The 21,085-nt window shown below is 39.2% G+C and overlaps 1 protein-coding gene across 2 annotated transcripts in view; it reads left to right on the top strand.

Annotated features, from left to right (window-relative positions):
• Positions 1-205: 205 nt before the first annotated feature.
• The window catches only part of LOC143148233 (uncharacterized), a 47,248-nt gene continuing 26,368 nt past the window's right edge, over positions 206-21,085 (top strand). For both annotated transcript variants that reach the window (XM_076314361.1, XM_076314360.1), the window contains exons 1-3: positions 206-469; positions 14,591-14,714; positions 14,900-14,985. In XM_076314361.1, coding sequence (XP_076170476.1) covers positions 395-469; positions 14,591-14,714; positions 14,900-14,985 — 285 coding nt within the window. In that variant the 5' untranslated portion in view covers positions 206-394. The remainder of the gene's footprint in view (positions 470-14,590; positions 14,715-14,899; positions 14,986-21,085) is intronic.

Genomic DNA, 21,085 nt, shown 5'->3' with positions numbered 1-21,085 from the left:
AAGACTTTCCTTTCGTACCATAATAATCGACCCTTTTCCAGAACAGTCGGAGAATTTAAATACACGACGAAAGGGTTGACACGAAACGTGCTCGCCGAATGGAATGGTATAAATTACCCGGCGGCGCGTAGTGCGCATGCGCCGGCCGGAGTTTTCGCGCCGCGATCACCGTGAAGGCCGGCAGTCAGCATCGGACCATCGCACGTGTCGGTACCGCGATCGGTCTCGTTCTCGAGTGACAATGTTTTCGTTACAGTGACCCTTCGGTTGCCTCGCGGTTACGATCGTTTCCATCGACATGAATCCTGTACGATCGTGTACTACAGTTCGGTGTGCACTCGCGTAATTTCTTTCGAATGTGCGTGTAATGTGCGGTAACCCACGCGTTTGAAGCATGGCTATCATGCAATCCTGTTGCTGCTGGAGGTCCGTGAGGAGGGGTAGCTTCGCGTGTGCCATTTACTCCGGGGTAAGTACCGTATTTATGTCACTTGATTCGAAATGTACGGTGGCCATTTCGTTATTCACCCTTTTCCTACGGTACACAACCGAAGATATCACAACTAGTGGTAGTCGCCTCGCGTTCGTCTTTGGACGATTTCTGAAGGGCAACCAAAGCCTCTCAAACACTGGGAATAACTTTTTTACGACCATAGCCGCCTTTTACGAACTTACCTTTTTTACGAAATAGTCAACCCTTTGCGCTCGAAGCTTTTCTCCTACCGGAAACCTTATTATTAATTAGGGATTTTTATTTCGACGTTTCGCGAAAGTATACTGAAATTCAAATTTGAATCGAAATTTTCTCTAAGTGGAAAAAGTACACTGCATCTCTCGAGTCCAAAGGGTTAAATCATTCGATTGGTCTCTGTGTTTTTGTGAGATTTCGAGTAAGACAAATCCGTAGCTCTTTAAGTCAACTTGAATTTAGCTTGAGAATAAAACAAGCTTGAAAAACCTAAAAGTTTTGAATTATTTAAATCGAATGGTAACAAAAAATGTAGTTTTTTTTTTATTGTAACTCTTTTCTTATTTTAACTGTATTTTATATTGGTGTGATTCGTCTTTCAAACCGGAGTAGACACCACAATTACACGTGTATTTCACTCTGCACACCATCCAACACGTGATGCTATTTGTCACGTGTTTATACACGTGTGGATTCAACAATGTGGAACATTGTGGGTATATGAAATCACAAGAGCTCAAACATTTTTTTACCAAAAGTCACATTTGGATATTGTTCGATAACTTCGAATGAAATCGTTCCATTCGAACAATTCATTCCGAGAATCTATACTCGTAATATTCGTAACGAATCAAATTTGATTCGAATATCTAAAAAGAAGGAATCTAAAGCCCGATTTTAATGGAATAAATATCCAAATAACATACTTACCGAATAACGTAAATTCTGAAATAAATTTCATTCGTTGCGCGAGTAATTGCACGATAATTAATAATGAAAAGAGAGATGTTCCTCGTGTAAGTAATTATTACTAATTATCCACCCGGGTAATAAAATGTAACGTAAACATTTATTTTCGCGTTATGCATTTGTCGGTAAATAATTGCACGACGAACGAATTCATCATATTTCTGGGAACGTGATAATTTATTAACTGCTTCACAGATTAAAATTTTCGTTCGATTTATTAACTACGCGGCGCTGTAAATACTAAAAAAATACTTAACAAATTGAAATCTCACGACACGTAATGTAATTTATTGACATTTTTCATAATGCAATGTCGAGCGGAGTGGGGAGTGGGGAAACTTCCGGGAAATGGAAATTTCCAGAAAATCGTGATTAATTTATTAAATAAATAAAATTTTTGAAGTCACATCTCGTTTGTTTTACACGGATTTTTGCTCCACGAATGAAAATCGTGTAACTCGATTCGACGGACCGGCCCTTGGGAAATTCAACAAGTTGATCATGCAATGTGTTCAATAGAGTATACTGGAAATATTGCTCTTTCAATAACTTCGTTAATTATATCGGAAAGAAAAACAACACAAAACGGCGGACCGTGTCCCCGTTGAAATCGTTTCAAAATTAAACTACGTGAAAATGCATAGCATTCGTTGCACGTGGAATTTAGATTTGGCTGTAACATCGAAAATATCGACGATTGCAATTCTTTGATACTAATTTATACAATCGTTCACGCGTTTCGAATATTTTCGATATTCGACTAGAGAAACTGAAAAACTGCAATATTTAAATCACCTGGATATTCGTCGTATTCGGAATACGTAGCTGGTGATTGTGTTTGAAAATTAGCGTAGTGTAACCATTTTTATTAACTTCGAGATATTCTAAACACGCAACATCGTAGGTGCATACGTTTCGTGCAAAGTTGCCTGTTGCGCTACGTGCAACAATTCAGCTTGGTATTCTAATCCGGAGCAACTTCTTAAACTCGAGACGTATTTAGAGTTCGCGTTGCTCGGCTCAGCTTAGAACATTTTTCGAAATGTTCAAAGTTTACCAAGTTCCGGGCATTTCGTATTTCGTAACTGGTTATCTCGCCTCGCCACGAGGCGCAGAGCATTACTGGATGGTTTTCGAATAAATTCAGACAGATGAATTACAGAGATTTCAGATCAATGAATTTCTCATAGATAGATATCAAATGGATATTATATTTAAATAGATTTCAAATAGATATTATATTTAAATAGATTTCAGATAGATATTATATTTAAATTGATTTCGAATAGATATTATATTTAAATTGATTTCAAAAAGATATTATATTTAAATAGATTTGGAATAGATATTATATTTAAATAGATTTCAAATAGATATATTTAAATAGATTTCGAATAGATATTATATTTAAATAGATTTGAAATAGATGTTATATTTAAGTAGATTTCAAATAGATATATTTAAATTGATTTCAAATAGATATTATATTTAAATAGATTTCAAATAGATATATTTAAATAGATTTCAAATAGATATATTTAAATAGATTTCATAGAGATATTGTATTTAGGTAAATTTCGTATATTGTACATATTTCATTTCGATAGATTTCATTTATTATAGTTATTGTATTTAAGTAGATTTTATATATTATAGATATTCCATTTAGGTGGATTTTATTTAGGTAAATTTCATATATTATAGGTATTCTATTTAGGTAGATTTCATTTACTATAAATATTCTATTTAAGTAGATTTCGTATAATATAGATATTCTATTTAGGTAGATTTCATATATTATAGATATTGCATTTAGATAGATTTCATTTAGGTAGATTTCATATATTATAAATATTACATTTAGGTAGATTTCATATATTGTAGGTATTATATTTGGGTAACTTTCATTTATTAAAGATATTCTATTTAGGTAGATTTCATACATTATATGTATTATATTTAGATACATTTCATTTATTATAGATATTCTATTTAAGTAAATTTCACACATTATAGGTATTATATTTAGATAGATTTCATTTATTACAGATATTCTATTTAAGTAGATTTCGTATATGATATACGATATATTCTCTTGAGGTAGATTTCACATACTATAAATATTCTATTTAGGTAGATTTCATATAATTATAATAATTGCATTTAGGTGGATTTCAAATATATTATCGATACATTGTCTTCACACTCAGGTAAATAGACGTTACACCCTTATTTCGTTCCAAACTCCCAGATAAAACTCTAACAATAAGACACGAATGTAAGAAAAATCGTATATTCGTTCACATATATCGAAACTCTCTCATTTCATCGGTACGGTACGCGTCACCGAAATTCGACACTCGTACCGTGTTCTCGAACGTACCGAACATAACTCGATATCGAAGTTAATTACCCCGAATGGATCGGAATAGAATTAACTTCTTGAAACCGGATCCACTGCACTTTCGAATCGGTTAGCACGAAACGCCTTCGACATCGATTTGCACTTGTGCGACCCGCTTATTTACGATATTGCCCACGTGCCATTTAATTCCGTCGATTCGCGGCGCGTTTTTCGCGGCCGGATTTATCGTCTAACATTTTCGCGCGAAAATATTACGGAAATATCGTACCGTGGAACAATCGAGCCTGATGTTCCCTTTCCACGTTCCCGTGTCGTGGAATACGATCAAATACAGAAACGTGGGGTGATGTCTTCGATCACCGACACGAAACACGGAAACGACGAGTGAACTCGTATTGAGACGACGCGACAAATGTATATTTGATTGCCAATTTTTGGGTAGCTCGCTTCGATAAAATTCCATCCAAGTGAAAACCAAACGAATCGAGCACGTTCGTCGCGTATTCCTTCTCGAGAATTTTATTACTCGCCATTTCGACAAACTACCGAACTCTAGTTACAGGACACGTCGAGCTGAGAAACTCGCGATCTTTGAATCGTTGTAACTTTGTAAAAAAATGATTTTACACGAACGTTCACGGGTTCGTGTTAAAGGGGAAAACTTGTACTTTTGCTTGCTTCGATTCATTTTTCTCGAACGCGTTTTCAAACTCGAAGAAAAACGATCAAATGAAAATGGTTCTTCGCGAGAGTACGGAGAAAATTTAAAGTGCTCTGAAATCTTCCAAAAATTTCTTTCGTGATTGAAATTGCGATCAATTTGAAGATTGAAGTTTTTTCTTTTTAGTGACCTCTTTAGAAGTTAGTATAGTATTTTTTTTTCACTGTTTTGCTCCACTGTGACGAGAAGTGTATCTCTTCTAAATGGGATCATCTAAATAGTTTATTCTTTATGAAAGTAAACTGAAGGTGTATTTCTTTTTTATCTTTGGCGAATTAAATAACTAATTCAACAACTATAGTGATACATTTGTTCCCGAGATGCATCGGAAGGTATTCGAAATTTTTTAAACGATCACGCGGTAGAATTAATTATTTTATGGTTGTCCTCGTTGGAGAACAATATCAATTAACTTTTACAGAAACTTTCAAACTTTTACGATCTCGATTTTCTTCCAAGAGGTTAAGAAAGTCTTGGATCACTGTTATGGATATTTGCAATCGTTGTCAATGTATCGTCCCTAATGTATTGAACTTTTTTCGTCCGAAAAACAGATGAAACAAATACGAGGGTGATGTAAAAAAATTTTAATCGACAAGTTCAATTAAAAGTTCTGTACGCGAACGCTTCTGATTCCTCTTTCGCCGATGGGAGAAAATTTCTCGAGGCAAGAATTTTTGCGAAAGTTCGTAATAGAATAGTTAACTCGATAAGAAACCACCCTTGTTAACAAAACATGTGATATCGGTGGTATAACTTGTGCACGAAGTTATGGAAGTTTTCTCGGGGAAGAAACGTGAAAAAAAATTAAATTTCGATCTTTCATCTATTCCCAAATATCGTTGAAAAATTTTCTTTATTAAAAAAAATTCTTCTCAAAATTGAAAGAAATTCTCAGTATCGACTCGACACAATTTACAGGTAAATTAGACCATCTCGAGTTTCTTCGATCGCGATAGGCTTGAAATAATATTCCTTTGATTTCTTCCTGATCAATTATTTCGTTGCTTCGAGACTTCGTTAACGAAGAGAAGAAAATAAATTGATCACCTTGTTGCTCGAGGGAGCAGTCGAGTCTCGGAGTTTTCGAAATCTACCCCTCTGTAGCCTTACGTTTCTAGAAAATTAGTAAGCCTAATCGTTCGAAATCGACACGATCAATTGTTCGCACATCGGTGAATACTTTGTTAAAATATCCATTAAAAATATTAATTATCGGGGGAGTTACGCTTAATTACACAAATGTGACGTTCCTCGAGCTGAATACGATTACAGACCCGCGGGAAATCTAAAAAAATATTTCTCCACGAATTTATAATTCCGTGCGACGGGCACGGTACGCGAACGAAAAAAAATTTGTCTTCGTTTTATCGGGCGAAATCGAAATTTTTTTTCCATTTTCCCCCGACCTCGTTGTCTTCTTTCTCTTGTATTACGAATTATCCACGAAATTCTGCATCCCGGGTAATAATTTTAAACGCGCGTAAAAATTTACGAAGAAAATCGCATTTTGTTCTCCAGTATCGAAAGAATCGCGTTCGCGCGCTTTTTAATTCAATTTTGACAGTTCAATTCAGCAAAAGTCATAGAATATTTCGATGCATTTCCCTATAAAATTTCCATTAACTGGGATCACTTTCCGGTAGAAGTAAAAATAAAAAATGACCGCATTTGTCTATATGCATGTAGTTCGCATTCGGTTGCATTTTGGAAATTTTTTCGATAAATCGCAGCTCGAGATACGCGAGAAATATATAATACACAAATATTTCAAAAACTATTTTACAATATTTTTTCGTTCATCTTGAAGTTTATCTTCGTAATATTCTTAAAATTTTCAACAATCTCGCGGATAACTCGACAATGTTTTGCGAAACTTTTAATTATCCACGGTAAAATAGCGGAACGAAGAATTGACCGCAAATTCTCCAGAGTGACGTGAAAAACTTTGATTATTTTCCAATTTATCTTAACAAATTGCATCCAGTGACAACATCGAGGGACTCGGAGCGGATTAATCTGTCGATGGATGCTCGATTCGGTTCAAATATTCACGTGTGTCTACAAAGCGGGTTTTTGTTACGATTCGTTGAACAACCGCGAGATTCGAAACATTTCGCGGCACGTAATTTAATATCGCCGTGGTATGCACGATTGGGATTGCGTTAAATTAATTAAGATTCAATTTTAGATAAGAATTTTCAAAATTAAATAAGATTGAAACTCGAGATCAATGCGATCGGATTTTCCCGTGAAGTACTCAAATACCGGGACAACACTCGAAAATTTCTTTCAATTTTGAGAAGAATTTTTTTTAATAGAGAAAATTTTTCAAAGATATTTGAGAATAGATGAAAGATCGAAATTTAATTTTTTTCACGTTTCTTTCGCAGCGCGTGAAACCGATCGAAAATATCGCACCAGTATCGTTAACGTGATCGATGTTTCTCAAAAATTTGATTGTTTTCAAGTGGTCCGCGCGTGCGTGACGAATTCACTGGCATTGATAATTACGAACTAAAGAGACACCGATATCATCGTTAGCAGCGGAATTTCGATTACAATAGTACCACGTTCCGTGAAACTGAACGCTACTCGCAATGGTGGAGAGACAACCCGAGTTAGATTTCACCAATTACGTGCCGCAGATGAGGTTTTAACCTGTTTGTACGAGAAGTCGCATTGTCGAAGGAGAGAATGTCGTTCGGAGTGTCCCGTTTAAATCGACAGAATGAAATATCCCGTGGAAAATTAATTGAAAAAGAAAAGGTTTAATATGTCCCTGATGGCTTTCAAAAGTGGATTTTCGTGGTGTTATTAATTTCTTAACGAGTGGGCAGTTTCGAGGTCACTTCGAGGGCATTTGAAGTCACTTCGAAGTCATTTGAAGTCATTTGAAGTCATTCGAAGTCATTTGCAGTCATTCGAAGTCATTTGCAGTCATTCGAAGTCATTTGCAGTCATTCGAAGTCATTTGCAGTCATTTCGAAGTCATGCCGAGGTCACGAAAAGGTCAACTTGTTGTTCTCCAACTGACTCTATATATCTTAAAAACTGAAGATTTTACGAAAAAATGTTTCGAACAATAGTTACACTTACTTTTACGTTCAATTGGATACCGGAATAAAAAACATAGATTTATAAAAAAAAAGAACAAGTTGACCTAAAAGCGACATGGAAAACATCTACGAATTAAGTAACTCAAAATAGTAAAAGGCATACTCCCCTTTGGTCTTTTTTTTTTTTAATTGATCGTCTACGAGATATTTCATTGTGTCGACTTAAATAGTATGTGCTAAAAATGTGTCTTGCAAAAACGGTCAACGCGTAAAAAATTCTTCTGGGTGAAATTAATCGAAAAGGTGGTAGAATACTTTTGCCTGGGAGTTGTGATTTTCGAGAAAAGTAGCCTCGAAGATCTCGGTTGAAATGGAATCAGCGGTCCACTGTTGAGCCACTATTTCCCCCCCACCCTACGTCCATAGTGTTTGATTACGCCCACCGTTCCATCACTCGTTCCATCGCAGGCACACGGATCTCTGTCTCTGAAAATAGAGGAACATATCACGGCGTAAAAGTGAGATCCAATTAAACATTTTCCGGACAGTCTACTCGGTTGCCATCGACGTTGCGTACGACTACTGACCCATCTGAGTACGACGCGCGTGCACGAGTTGCACAAGCAACGCACAGGTGGTTCCAAATTCGAGGGGAAAAAGTGATCGTAAATTCTTAGTCTGTTGATTTAATGTGGCGCGTTGCAGAGGTTAGGTTCAGGTTAGGTAAATCCTGAGTCAGTTGGTTCAGTGTGGCGCGTCACAGAGCTTACTAAAGTTAAATTCCCGTGGAGAGCAGTATGGCTCCATACCTGAACCTCTTATTGAAAAATGAACTCCACGATTCGGTGGAGCAAGGCATCGAACAAATGAACAATCATTTTAATAATATATTTCATCGGTATTTGAGTACTTTTTCCGCACAAATAGATTCTTTTTATTTCCATCGCTTTTTCGAACATTTCAAGCAGTACATTTTCCCATTGAGTATCTCTTTCTTGGACGAGAATTTGTGTGTCACTTTTGCATAGTTTTTCTTTCGGAAACCCCCGTGAAAAGAAGTCTGGAGCTTTCGAATTATACGATCTTGCAAATTAATGCAGATCGTTAACTTACAAGACGAGAAATTAACCGACCTGGAAGAAGTTCTTGCAAATGTTCTTTCTCTTGGCTATTCTGCTTCGCAAAGTAGATTTCTATTTCCATTTTCACAAAAGAGATAGACACGGCCGTATATTTCAAAGTGAGAGACTTTTTCCAATAGAGTTATCTTTGTCCCGTTGCGAAGCTAACGAAAAGATATTTAGCAGAATCTTCTACGTTACATCACCTCAACAATTGTTCTCAATTTTTTGAACTCGGGTTGTAACGTTACGTAAATCCTGCATCGATGGAAAATACGGGTTACATGTTACACGGTATCGCATTATAACGCGAAATAAACCGTAATCACGAAAAAGAAGGAAGTGAGCTACTTCCAACCAGAGTCGATATAAGCCATCGAAACTGGAGCTATGTTCGTCTCGTTCGAGAGGGAAAGAAAGGAGGAAGGAGATTCCGGTGTAAAGAAGGCGATTCACGAGGAGCTGATGGCCCCATTCGAAAGGAAAAGAGCGAATTGTTGACTTTCCTACTGGCGTCGACGGATATAACTTCCTGCCGGTAGAAACTCGATAAGCAGGATATTTGTAATCAAAACTATGGACGAGCAATTTTTTTTTCCTTCTTATTTTTTTTTTGTTCAAATCTTCCGAGCGATATTTCAGGAAGACGTTCCCTCTCCAATTTTCCATTCATCCTTGTTTCTTTTCACGGAATTCTCGAGTAACCTCGTTGCAGTTGCTCCTGTCGAGAGGATGAAAAAAAAAGACGCGTAGGTTATTTGTAAAGATTCGTTTTCAAATCGACTTCGAAAGTTTCTAGCGAGGTTCATTTCGAATGTTAATCGAAACCACGGACACGACGTGGGTGTTGACGAAAATACTTGTCAAAGTTGTAAGCACGTTGTAAAACATGTCCATCGTTGCCCGTACACGGCACCCACGTGTTTGTTGCAACGAAATATAAATACCAGTCGCGTTTCGTACACACGTTCCAGCGACGTATCAACATTTTCTCAAGCCTCGATTTATCGATCGCGAGACCGGTCTACCTACATATGTACAGGGGTGGTGAGAAGCGCAAGGACTGCAAGGACTTACGGTGGTAATCCAGAGGAACGAAAAATGTTTGATCGACTCGAGTGCTACGAGCGATTCTTTTCACGTGAAATTAACTTTTGTTATTCGTTAACGTTCGATATAACGAGTCTCCGCACACTATATTTATTGCGAACAGAGAAATTTGTTTAAAAGTATCGATTCAAAGTGATGGACGCTAATAACGATAGAAATTACCGTATAGATGAGTCTTCAGAATTTCGGAGTCATTTCGAGATCATTCGAGGTCACTCGAAGTCATTCGAAGTCATTTTGAGGTCATTCGAGGTTATTTGAAGTCATTCGAAGTCCTTTTGAGGTCATTCGAGGTCATTCGAAGTCACTTTGAGATCATTCGAAGTCATTCGAAGTCATTTTGCGGTCATTCGACATCGTTAGAAGTCATCCGAGGTCATTCGAGGTCATTCGAAGTCATTTCAAAGTCATTTTAAAGTCATTTCGAGGTCACTCCGAAGTCAACTTGTTCTTTCTTTCAACTTTCTCCAAATATCTCTTAAAAAATAAAGATTCTACGAACAAAAATTACCAGAATGTCAGAGTTTTCCTTCTCATCACGTTCCTTTCGTCGAAAAAAAAACGAAAGTATCGACTGTGACCAATCGTACGTCCAGTCTTGAACGTAAAACCATCCCTGCGAGTAATTAATATTCAATTGGCATTTTATATTGTCATCCGCTTATGTCTGGATTAAATTCGTCGTGTACACCGGAATAATCGAGTCCGTCCGTGTCATTAAAAGCCCAATGAGGCTGTTTATCTCACGTACTGCACGCAGCTTTACGTAAGCTCGCCCCAATACACATTTTCATCAAGCTTCGAGACATAACCCGCAATAACACACGACAGACGTCGGCACTGTGCCCCCATAACGCAAAAACTCATAAATCTTTCGAAATATAGTGTCATTCGTTTCTTAAAGATCCCCTTGAACTATTCGAGGCCTACAACCATTATTATAATCAAGATTGTCATTTAACCAGTTCCAAATCGATAAAATTTCGTACAAAAAAGAGACTGATGAATAAATAAATTGCTATGATAAATTTCAACCAGAATTTTCCAACAATACACACAAATACAAATAACAAAAATATTCTTGATCCAGCATTTATTCGATACTATAATTCTCAATGTACAGTTTCCTCTTTTGGTTTACTCTTTACAGATACTAGAACGAAACCGGCACGACACAAAGCCGATAAAATTCCGTACGAAGAACGGAATGATAAATAAATAAATTGTACTCTCCGTCCGAAGATATTTGTCCGGTACTCTAACTCGCGATACACGATTTCCACTACGGTTCTCTTTATGGGTATCAAAACGTAGCCGAAACGACGCCAAATCGATAAAATTCCATGCAGGGGAAGGATAAAAAAAAGTGAAACAATTGCTCTAGTAGACTCCAACGAAAAGTTGATAATACGCAAAAAAAAAGAGAAAAAAAATAATACTCTTTGTCCGTGGTCCGTAATTCGCACACGGTTTCCATTTTTGGCTCTCCCTTTGTGGGTATTGAAACGAAACCAACGAATACATTCTTCGCGAGATTAGAATGCGCGCAGAAGCAAATGATCAAAGCATCGCGGTGGACAACCTTACCCTGTGCCTCTTTGAGCATTTCGACGAGTCGACGACACCAGTCGAGGGAGTATAAAACGACAAAATTGGCCCAAGGTCGTCGTAACTACCTAACAAGAGACAATAAGAGGGGAGGAGGAAGCAATTTCAATAACCTCCGTTACGTGGGATCGATCGTTCCAACGACAAGAAGAGACACGACGCACCCTCGAGAAGCACGCCTTTCAACGAACTATACCATACTTTTCAACCACTTCCCGCTGGTGTGCATACGCGCGTGACTTCGAGTACACAGGCTCTTGTGCATCATCTATAACGCGTGTCAAATCGGTCGTCGAATGATAAATGTCAGCCGCGTGCGACGACAAACAAATTTAATAAAGTCGTTCCATTGGCGTCGCACGATTTCTTTCGCACGTGTGCCGACATCGACGAAATAGACGAACCAATGGATCTTTTCTTTTCGATAAAATTCCTTCGAGAACGAATCGATACGAAACGTGAGACAATTATCGAGTAAATTTTTGTTCGCGTTTAATTTTTCGTACAAAATTCCGAAAAAATTTCTTCAAGTGTATTTGAATAAATATTAGGTTACTAAAAATTGTGAAGAATAATGTTTTCACACCATTCTTTCATTTCCACGAGACTGACTTTGAGAATCCATCGAAAATTATCTAAATTTTTTTTTGAAACTAATTTTTTCACGTGGTACTTCCATTTACAGAAAATAAACACTAAGAATCTATTGAATGTCCCAAAGAATCTTGAAAAATATTTAAACGAGTATTCTTAAAATTACTAAAAATTCTCAAAATCAATTTTTTTGCTCAATTTCCACTACTTCCAAACAATCGACTTCGAGAGTCTTTTAGATACGGGAAGACGATGCTTCGTCGAATCGTTTCGTAAATCCCTACTCTAAAATTGCTAACGATTCTCGTATTTCCGCTTTTGATACACCGGAATTGTTAAAATCTGAAATAAACTCTCTCGTGTGGAAAAAAAAAAATTGTAATCAAAGCACGCTCCGCGAGCAAACGCGAATAAGAGAGAGAGAGTCGTAAAATTATTACATCGCAGGACGGGGCAGATGTCTCGGTGCAAGCTCCGCAGAAATTCTATTCCATGGTGAAACAATTCCGTCGGCACTCGAGCGTGTCGAAATTGCCGAGACACGGACTATCCGGGACCCTCGTTCGAGGGATGCGATCCGAATTGAGAACAGCGATTCCTTCAGGCACGCCTTGTTTCCGTGAACAGAAAAAAAGAAAGATAAAGGAGCAAAGACAGATCAATCGACGAGGGATCAATCGCGATTCTACTCCGAAGGGATGGTTAAAGTTGCTAGAGCGATAAAGTGTGTAATCTTGGGCTAGTCCATCCCCGCTAGCAAACCAGGTTGAAATTTCATTGTAAATTCCAGCGGCGTAACGTGTCATTGTGTGGTCGAATATACGATAAAACATCTCCTAACGATCAATATTTAACATTTTCTTAGGATACAACGTCCCAAGAATACCCTTCTAAAATATTAAGACAAAATTCCAAATATTAACAAAGCTATAACATTTTTCACGAAGAGTCGCTCTTTGCTACTCAGCACTAACGCGGTGCAATACTTAAATTTTAATATCTTCCATGTGCGGTGATATTTTTTTATAAAAAGTGGCATAGGTATAAAGTTCAAAGTATAAACTTTTAATACAGGTAGGAAACATTTATATAGAACGCACGGTATGGCCGGAATAAATTCCCAAATGTCCGACTTTTTTTCAGCTTGGAAAAATTCCCTTTAATGAGTATTGTTATGTAATAATTAAGACTCTCGTGTAACGCATGGGTGAATTGGTTTCTGTAAGATGAAAGAGGTATAAAGTAATTGGATTCCGGTATCGATTTCGTGGAAAAATATTTCATACGAATTTTGAATATTATTCCTTTTCCGGTGCGCTGTTCGCGCGCTTCGATTCTGCTGATTCTACGAATTGCAAAGGCGTAGCCTCAATGGTCTCTCGAGATGCTGCGACTGCGAAACGGCGCGGCTCATTGCATCGCGCTGCTCCAGTTTATCAAAGACGCGTTAAACCTTACGTCGCGCGGTGAACATCTCCGGCAGACTTCAGGCGAGAATGATAAATAATTTTCCGATAAACCAGCCGTGCGTTCAGCCGAAATTTATAGAGATTTAGGCAAATTGATCCAAGACAAAGGCACGACTCGATTAATCCGGAGCGATGCACTGGGTATTGCATGAAACATGATGCTGGACCTTCAGTTTAAACAAGCGGCAAGTCAAACAGACTGTGTACAAGCCCTATGCACGTTGACCACTTAATTTTCGGTGGTGGAATGACGTAATTTTTAAACGCGACAAAAACGTAACTTTGTGGCTCGGTGAAATTGAACGTTAAATTTTCCTCTCGCTGGCGTCCAGTTTCGTAAATAATTAATCGTTTCGCTCCGTTCAAAATGAATAAGTAATTTTCTAATCAATTTTAGACATTTTCGAAATTTAGAAAAATATCGCTACCTTGAAAAAGACGACCGTACTTCTCAGTTTGAAAATTGGAAAGGACTCGTGGGAGGTTATGGAGAGAGAAAGGGAGGGGGAATCCTAACCTCTCGATTTATCGATCTAAACGTGCTGAATTTGCGAAAATTTCGTACATGTGCCAAAGAAGGCTAACAAGTGTTTTCATACCCACTCTACAGTCCACTAGCACTCTGTCATCACTGTCTGATCCTCGTCACCGTCGTCGACCAATAGCAATGATTTGTGTGTGATGGTGGAGGAGCTAATAGATTGTAGAGCAGAGTGGGGATGGAAACATTCGTATTCTTGCGGACTGATAGTACATAAGGTGTCCTATTGTTTGGGTATGTGGAAGTATATGTATATTGTATCATACTTCGGAACAAATCGGTAAATATCCTAAAGAATGACTCCATTCGAAACAGATATAGTTTTGATTTACATGCTAATAAAAAATTAAAACAATGGATGACAAATCGAATCTCTTCCCAAGAAATGAGGGCTCTTGGTCACACCTTAGTTAAATACGCAACTTTATCCCCGATCTTTGGCTCGTTTTCCTGAATCGTTTAGAAACGCAACCCCTTGTTTGCCACCAACGGTTCGTGTCACCCTTGGTAAGCTTCCAATTGCGAAGATTCATGGCAAAGAATTCCATATTTGCTTTGTTTCAGATTTACTTTACCGTTCTGGCGCTAACCACCGCCAATGTCCTCCAAGGGGAAACTCAATATCTAAGAGGGAATCGTTCCTTACCGGAATCCATCAGTTTCCTCGAACCGGACACCATATCCCCCAGTGAGTATACGTCTTGCTATAACAACATCATACGGTAGATGCGCAGCGAGTACACACCTCCTGTAAGCAAGATCATCGACCGATCATCGGGTTCGTGCGTGATCACTTGGAATCACAAATTCGTACGTTCAAAAATTAATCGTAAACGATAACGTTTCACGTTCAACGTGCTTCTATTGCTTCAGCGACGGTACGGATTAACATGACGCTGCTTGTATGCTCGTGCTGCGGTGTGATTTGCAGCATCCTGCTTCTCTATGGCCTGTTCAAGGTAAGACGTTCCCTCGTACGCGTTAACACACCTCTGAGCAAAGATGAGGAAAATTTTATTCGAATATAAACAGGGTACAAATTTTTCTTCGTTCGTTGAGAAATATTTTACACTACCGTTCAAATTTCAATTTTTATTCGACGGATAAATTTTTCAAAATTTCCATCCAGACAAAAATTTTGCCCGTCTCTGCTCGCGGATAATGCACAATCACGCTTCACCGTTCGGTCGAATTTATCGATAATTTATCAAGCGCTTTTGCTAACCAAATCGCAGTCCATTTCGAGCAATAGCTATTTTTTCGAAGATTATAATCGTTGGTCGTTGACTCGAGTTATTCGAGAACTTGGAAAGTGCGGGACGAATGAATTGGCCGCTCGAGGTCACCGAGACGCTATCCCTACCACAGCGTTCGGCCAGCCTCCCACTCCATCTCTTGCGCGGAGAGTGGGAATCGCATTTGACGCGATGCAGTGACCTCTGGCAGTCGTTTTGATCGAACTCACCCATGAGTCCAAGTATTCGAACAGCTCGGAATTTTTCAAGCTACAAATCATACGAAAATAATACGTACTACCGTGCCTTTACATTTATATATTGATTTTATATACGTAGTTTTTTCGCCACGAGCCAATTCATCGATCTCCATCCGTGCAATAAAAATAGTCGACAGGGATTGGATTAATAACGTCGTTGAAAAGCTTGGCCTGTGATTTAGTAGACAAAAAAATCCCCCCATCGACGTGTCCCCTCCCCAATCTAACGTCGAGGGAGAACACCACGAAGATGTAAGTGGACAGTGGTAACAGAATAAGAAAAACGTAAGAGCTCAACGCCATAATCTGCGGCCGTCTATCAGATTTTGTCACAGATGTAAGAGACCGTATAACCAGCAAATTGTTTTTCATGGAAACGAGTGAGAGAGTCGGAACAATGTTAGAAAAAATTTCAAACAACCCATAAATTTTCCCTAAAAATTCTCCCCAATCGTCGATCCCTAAATATCTATTTCAGAGGCTTGCACGAGACTGTTAAACGCGAATTAAACGAATTAAAAAAAAAATATTGGAGAGATCCTAGGAGTAAAGGGTTTAAAAATCCGTATTCCTATTTCGCTTCCGTAATCCCCATTCTGAAAAGGTAGCTTCTCGAAGGAGAGACCCCGTCACACGAGCAAAGATATACTCGCGTGGGTTGTCCCTTTTTAAAGAAACTCCCGTTACATAGCGTAATCCGAGCGAGCATTCTTGTGTCCCTCGTAATCGACGTCTTATCGCCCTCGTATCGGTCCTCCTGTTAGTTTATCTTAAACGAAGAACAAATCCGGTCCCCGGGGGTGTAGCGGTGCAATTTTTATCGTCGACTCGGCGAAACCGCGGCCACAAACTTCCCCGATACGGGAAAATCACAACGGATCGAGACGGTTCATTGGCTCGTCAAATCGAGGGAAATACGATTTTCATAGCTACCTGTTTACCTCGAACCAACCTCCGTCCGTCACTCGAACATTTTTCGTGCACCTGGATTTTTCCATAAATTCACGAACGAACGGTTAGAGAAATATTCTACGCCAATGGGAATGCTCCGAAACGGTATTTCTTACGGATTTACGAATACGGATCGGCGATTTACGCGCACCGGGATACGGAGTACTCGCGATGGAGAAATGCATCCGGATAAAGTTAATTAGAAAACATTACCCCCCGTTACGCCCGGGGATATATTGGCGTTAAACCAAGGAGAGGAAAAAAATGAAATCTTTAAAAACGAGGGGGTGGAATGGAGGGATACTCTCTGCCACGTATCAAGTCGAGTAGGGTGCAAAAAATTTACGAGCTAGATAAGCCAGCAACCCCTTGACAGACATCGTCCAACCGCGAAATTTCGAGCGAAGTTTTCCCCGGGCTTGAATTGAATCTTCGTTACAAAACATGCAAAATCAACGTTGAACATTTCTCGTTCAATTTTCGAGATAGTTATCGATGAAAATTGCTGGAGTTTCTTTAAAAAAAAAAAGAAGATCCATGATTGTATCGACCACTTATAGAAGAACTTTTTCGCTACTGAACACTGACGCCTGAAATTCTTTCAATCGTACAATCATTTGAGACACATTTTTAAGGCTTTAGCTGCTCAATAAGATTCCAAATACCATAGAAGGGTACGAATTTACATAAACGGTCAATTACTTGGGGTATTTCATTATCGTTACATCATGGTAACCGCTACTCGGTCCGTTTATACTACCGTATTCCGTGGAATGGAAAATTGAATCCTCGTGCGAGTAAGTACCTCGTGGAGAGTATACTCCTATGAGAATACGATGCAACGTGGTAAGATTCGAAGGGACGGTAGACAGCTCTTAGCCATTCGCATCGAATAGTCGATTCGGTCTACTAATGGTAATTTAAATGCGGTAATGTTCAATCGGAACCAGCGTTCTATTCGAAGGATTCAACGACTACAAATAGGTAGAACGTTAAACGCGAGAACAATGTGTAAGTGGAACAGAGACGAGACGAGGATAACAAAGGCAGAGAGGGATCCATCCATTGACTGAACAACTTAAATGTGGTGATGTTCTGTAGGGACGTAGGTTGTATTTGAAGGGATCGATGACTAGGTAGAAGTGGAAGCGTAGAAACCGCGGGATGAAAAGCCGTAACAGAGGTGGAACGAGGAAAATAAAAATATGAGGGGGATGAGGGATCTATCAAAGGTATCTATGACTGGTGATGGGTAGAACTTTGAAGTCTCTGCACTGAAGAGGATGAATAGATGGAAGAGAGATGAAAGAAAAATAGAGAAACAGAGAGTAAGTTAAAGGTGATGGTATTCGGTTGCAATGGAAGTTCTATTCGAAGGAATAGATTAGACTGGGTAGAACTTTAAAGTGTATGAATGAAAGATAAATAGCTGGAACAGAGTTAAAGGACAACGGGAGAATAAACGTGGCGATATTCGGACTTGGCTAGAAATCTATTCAAAGGAATCGATTTTCGAGAGATAAATAGAACTGGAGGTCTGCGGAGGGATGAAGTGCTGCAACGGAGACGAAACCGAGAAAAGAACAAAAGGGAGATTGGGTCTCGTCGGTAAAGGCATTCTCTCACCTGTGCGACGGGATCGAGGGAATTATCACTTGACAAACGCCTGAGCATTGAACCTCTGTATGACGCTTGGACAACTGATCGACTGGCCATTGATCGTGTCTTGGTGCGGTCAATCTAGACCAATGTAGCCAGAAAGATAAGCTGAATCCCATGTGGGGGAAGACAGTATGAATGGAATGGGACAAGTGCGAATATTCCTATTGTTTTGTTGTTAGGTATACCGTTATACCTTATATGTGGTGTGCCAATTGTAGTTAAGTACATTGTTGTACCTTCTACCTGCTAGTTAAATAGTTAGATAGTTAGATACTTGACTGTTTCTTATATCGATTAGTTAGATAGTTAGGTATATATTATACCTGACAGTTGGATAGTTAGATATACCATATACCTGTAAGTTGAATGGTTAGGAATACCTTGTACTTAGTAGTTAAATAGTTAGGTATACCGTTGTACCTTGTACCTATTTACCTTGCACTCTCCTACTCCAGTCATACTGCCTCCCTTGTAGATAGGATTCAGCTTATTTTTCTGGCTAAGCTGGTCTAGATACTAACACGGTCTTTCTACCAAGAGTCAATTTAAAATTCCCAATTGCAGGGTTTAGGATGTTCCACAGTCCCTAACATAGCACAATGTAAGGCAAGTCTACGCCAATGCCTATTGTATGCGTCACTAGATAAGGATTACGATCGACAGGACGCGAATTAAATAGACTATTACTTTCCTATCGATCTGACGTCCAAGATGGTCTAGAGCCGATAGTGCTCGCCGTTAGCACATTGTATACGTTCCTTATCGTAGCACTCGTGATTCAAAAGGTATCCAGCAGTTGCAAGGGAGTTTACTCTTGGTTCATTCTCACTCGAAACGTCATTAGCGCGGGAACATATGCCCTCAACATCTATTTTTAACGAGATGATCTGAACACACATTTCCATGAATAGTGCACCATGGATTGAAACTCTAGTTGAAGTTTACTTTGACCACGATAGACTAAGATCAGGATCTATAGATAGTAGACGATTTCTTTTCGCAGAGAAATGGTACGAAATGACTCTTTTCGTAGAAAAATGACCAAGAACGATTCTCTTCGTAGAAAAATGATCCGTAGGAACTCTTTTCTCAGAAAAATAGTCCGAAACCGCTCTTTTCGCAGAAAAGTGACCCTAATCGACTCTTTCGACAGAAAAATGATCCGAAACGGTTCTTTCCGCCGAAAAATGGACCCGAAATGATCCGATAACGGCTCTTTTCGCGGCGACGACGTCATAGCCGCGCAAAACGAAATTATGAACACAGTATATACCCTAGCAGATATAGAGCAAGGGATTTACACGTCAACGACGAAACGTTGTTGTTGGCCCCGGACGATTAAGTTCCTAAAGTGGATTGCATCCGATCTGTGATACGTTGACGCAATTAAGCCCGACGCGTTAATCACGACCTACCGGCGTCGTCGGTGCATCCATCAACCGGTATCTAGGTATTTGGACGTCTCGTACCTTGGCAGGAACGCGAAAGATGTGCTGCCGATGAATCGTCAGAAATATCAGTTTTCGTCACGAGTCGGATGATTTATCAACGCTATCCGCGTCGAATCGGTGCAACGATAAATCACGTTCCCTACCCCTAGCCCCCTCTTAGGTAAAATATACGTACAATGGGATCGTTCAAAAGGCACATTCGTGCGGCAGTTCGTGTCCCCCGCTATCTTGAATGAGGGACAACGGCGGGGAACGTGAAGCTTTTTCGATACCGTTTCGTCCTGGAGCTGTAATTTTTCGTCCAGGAACAGTCAATTGAAATTCACCCACACCGGGTACACCAATCCACGACATTCGCCGGAATGGACGTGCAAAATGTTATGCAAACTCGGTGCGCCGAAGTCAATTCCATTTTAATCGATAGAGGCCGGCTTAACTTGTCGCGGAACGGAAACATTCTATGAATAATAAAATCGAATCCAGCCTCATCGCTGAGTGAATTTTCAAACTTGGATACACTTGAGAGGAGACCTGTGGTAGGATACCTTACTTGCGGGACGTTTCAAAAATGGCTGATCGAAGTTGGAAGAAATGTGGCAATGGAAACTATTGGTGCAAATTGAAGGGAATTTTAAAGAACGAGAAATGAAAATTTTGAACGAAGGGTACTGTTCAACCGTGAGAAGAAGGCTGACTAGAGTACCAACTAGAGTAAGGTACATCCCCACTCTAGTTGATAGGCGAGTAGTTCCTTCACTAGAGTAGAATACATCCCCACTTTGATTTACAGGCTAGTAGTTCCCCTACTAGGGTAGGATACATCCATACTCTAGTTTATAGGCTAGTAGTTCCCTCACTAGAGTAGGGTACATGTCCACTCTAGTTTATAGGCGAGTAGTAGTTCCTCTACTAGAGTAGGATATATCCCCGCTCTAGTTTATAGGCGAGTAGTTGCCTCACTAAAGTAGGGTACATGCCCACTCTAGTTTATAGGCAAGTAGTAGTTCCTCTACTAGAGTAGGATATATCCCCGCTCTAGTTTATAGGCGAGTAGTTCCCTCACTAGAGTAGGGTACATGCCCACTCTAATTTATAGACTAGTAATTCCCTCACTAGCGCACGCATTAACGCTATTGGCCAATGACGGCAACGTAAATCAACAGTGTGCGATAGTGGGGGAACTAATGAAGCGTAAAACGGAGATTACACTCGTCAGCCTTCTTCTCGCGGATGGACAGTACTGTATGATGAGAATTGAATTTCTTTTTACCATTTTTGTTTTCCATAACCTGACAAGTGAGCATCGGCAAGATCGTTAATCGAAATAAATGTATCTACCATGTGAATCACCGTGACGAAAAGTATTAGAAATATTATTTTTCTCTAGGGTCGGTTAAAAAATACAAATATTAAACATCCTGCATCATTCTCTCTCTTTCTTTCTTTTTCTCTCCTTGAATAAATGTTTCTTCCAAAATGTTTCCAAAGGTGTACAAATTT

Source organism: Ptiloglossa arizonensis, chromosome 6 (assembly GCF_051014685.1).
Source record: "Ptiloglossa arizonensis isolate GNS036 chromosome 6, iyPtiAriz1_principal, whole genome shotgun sequence".
NCBI lineage: Eukaryota > Metazoa > Arthropoda > Insecta > Hymenoptera > Colletidae > Ptiloglossa > Ptiloglossa arizonensis.
Note: the sequence above shows the minus strand (reverse complement) of the source record. Positions and strands in the feature narration are given on the sequence as shown.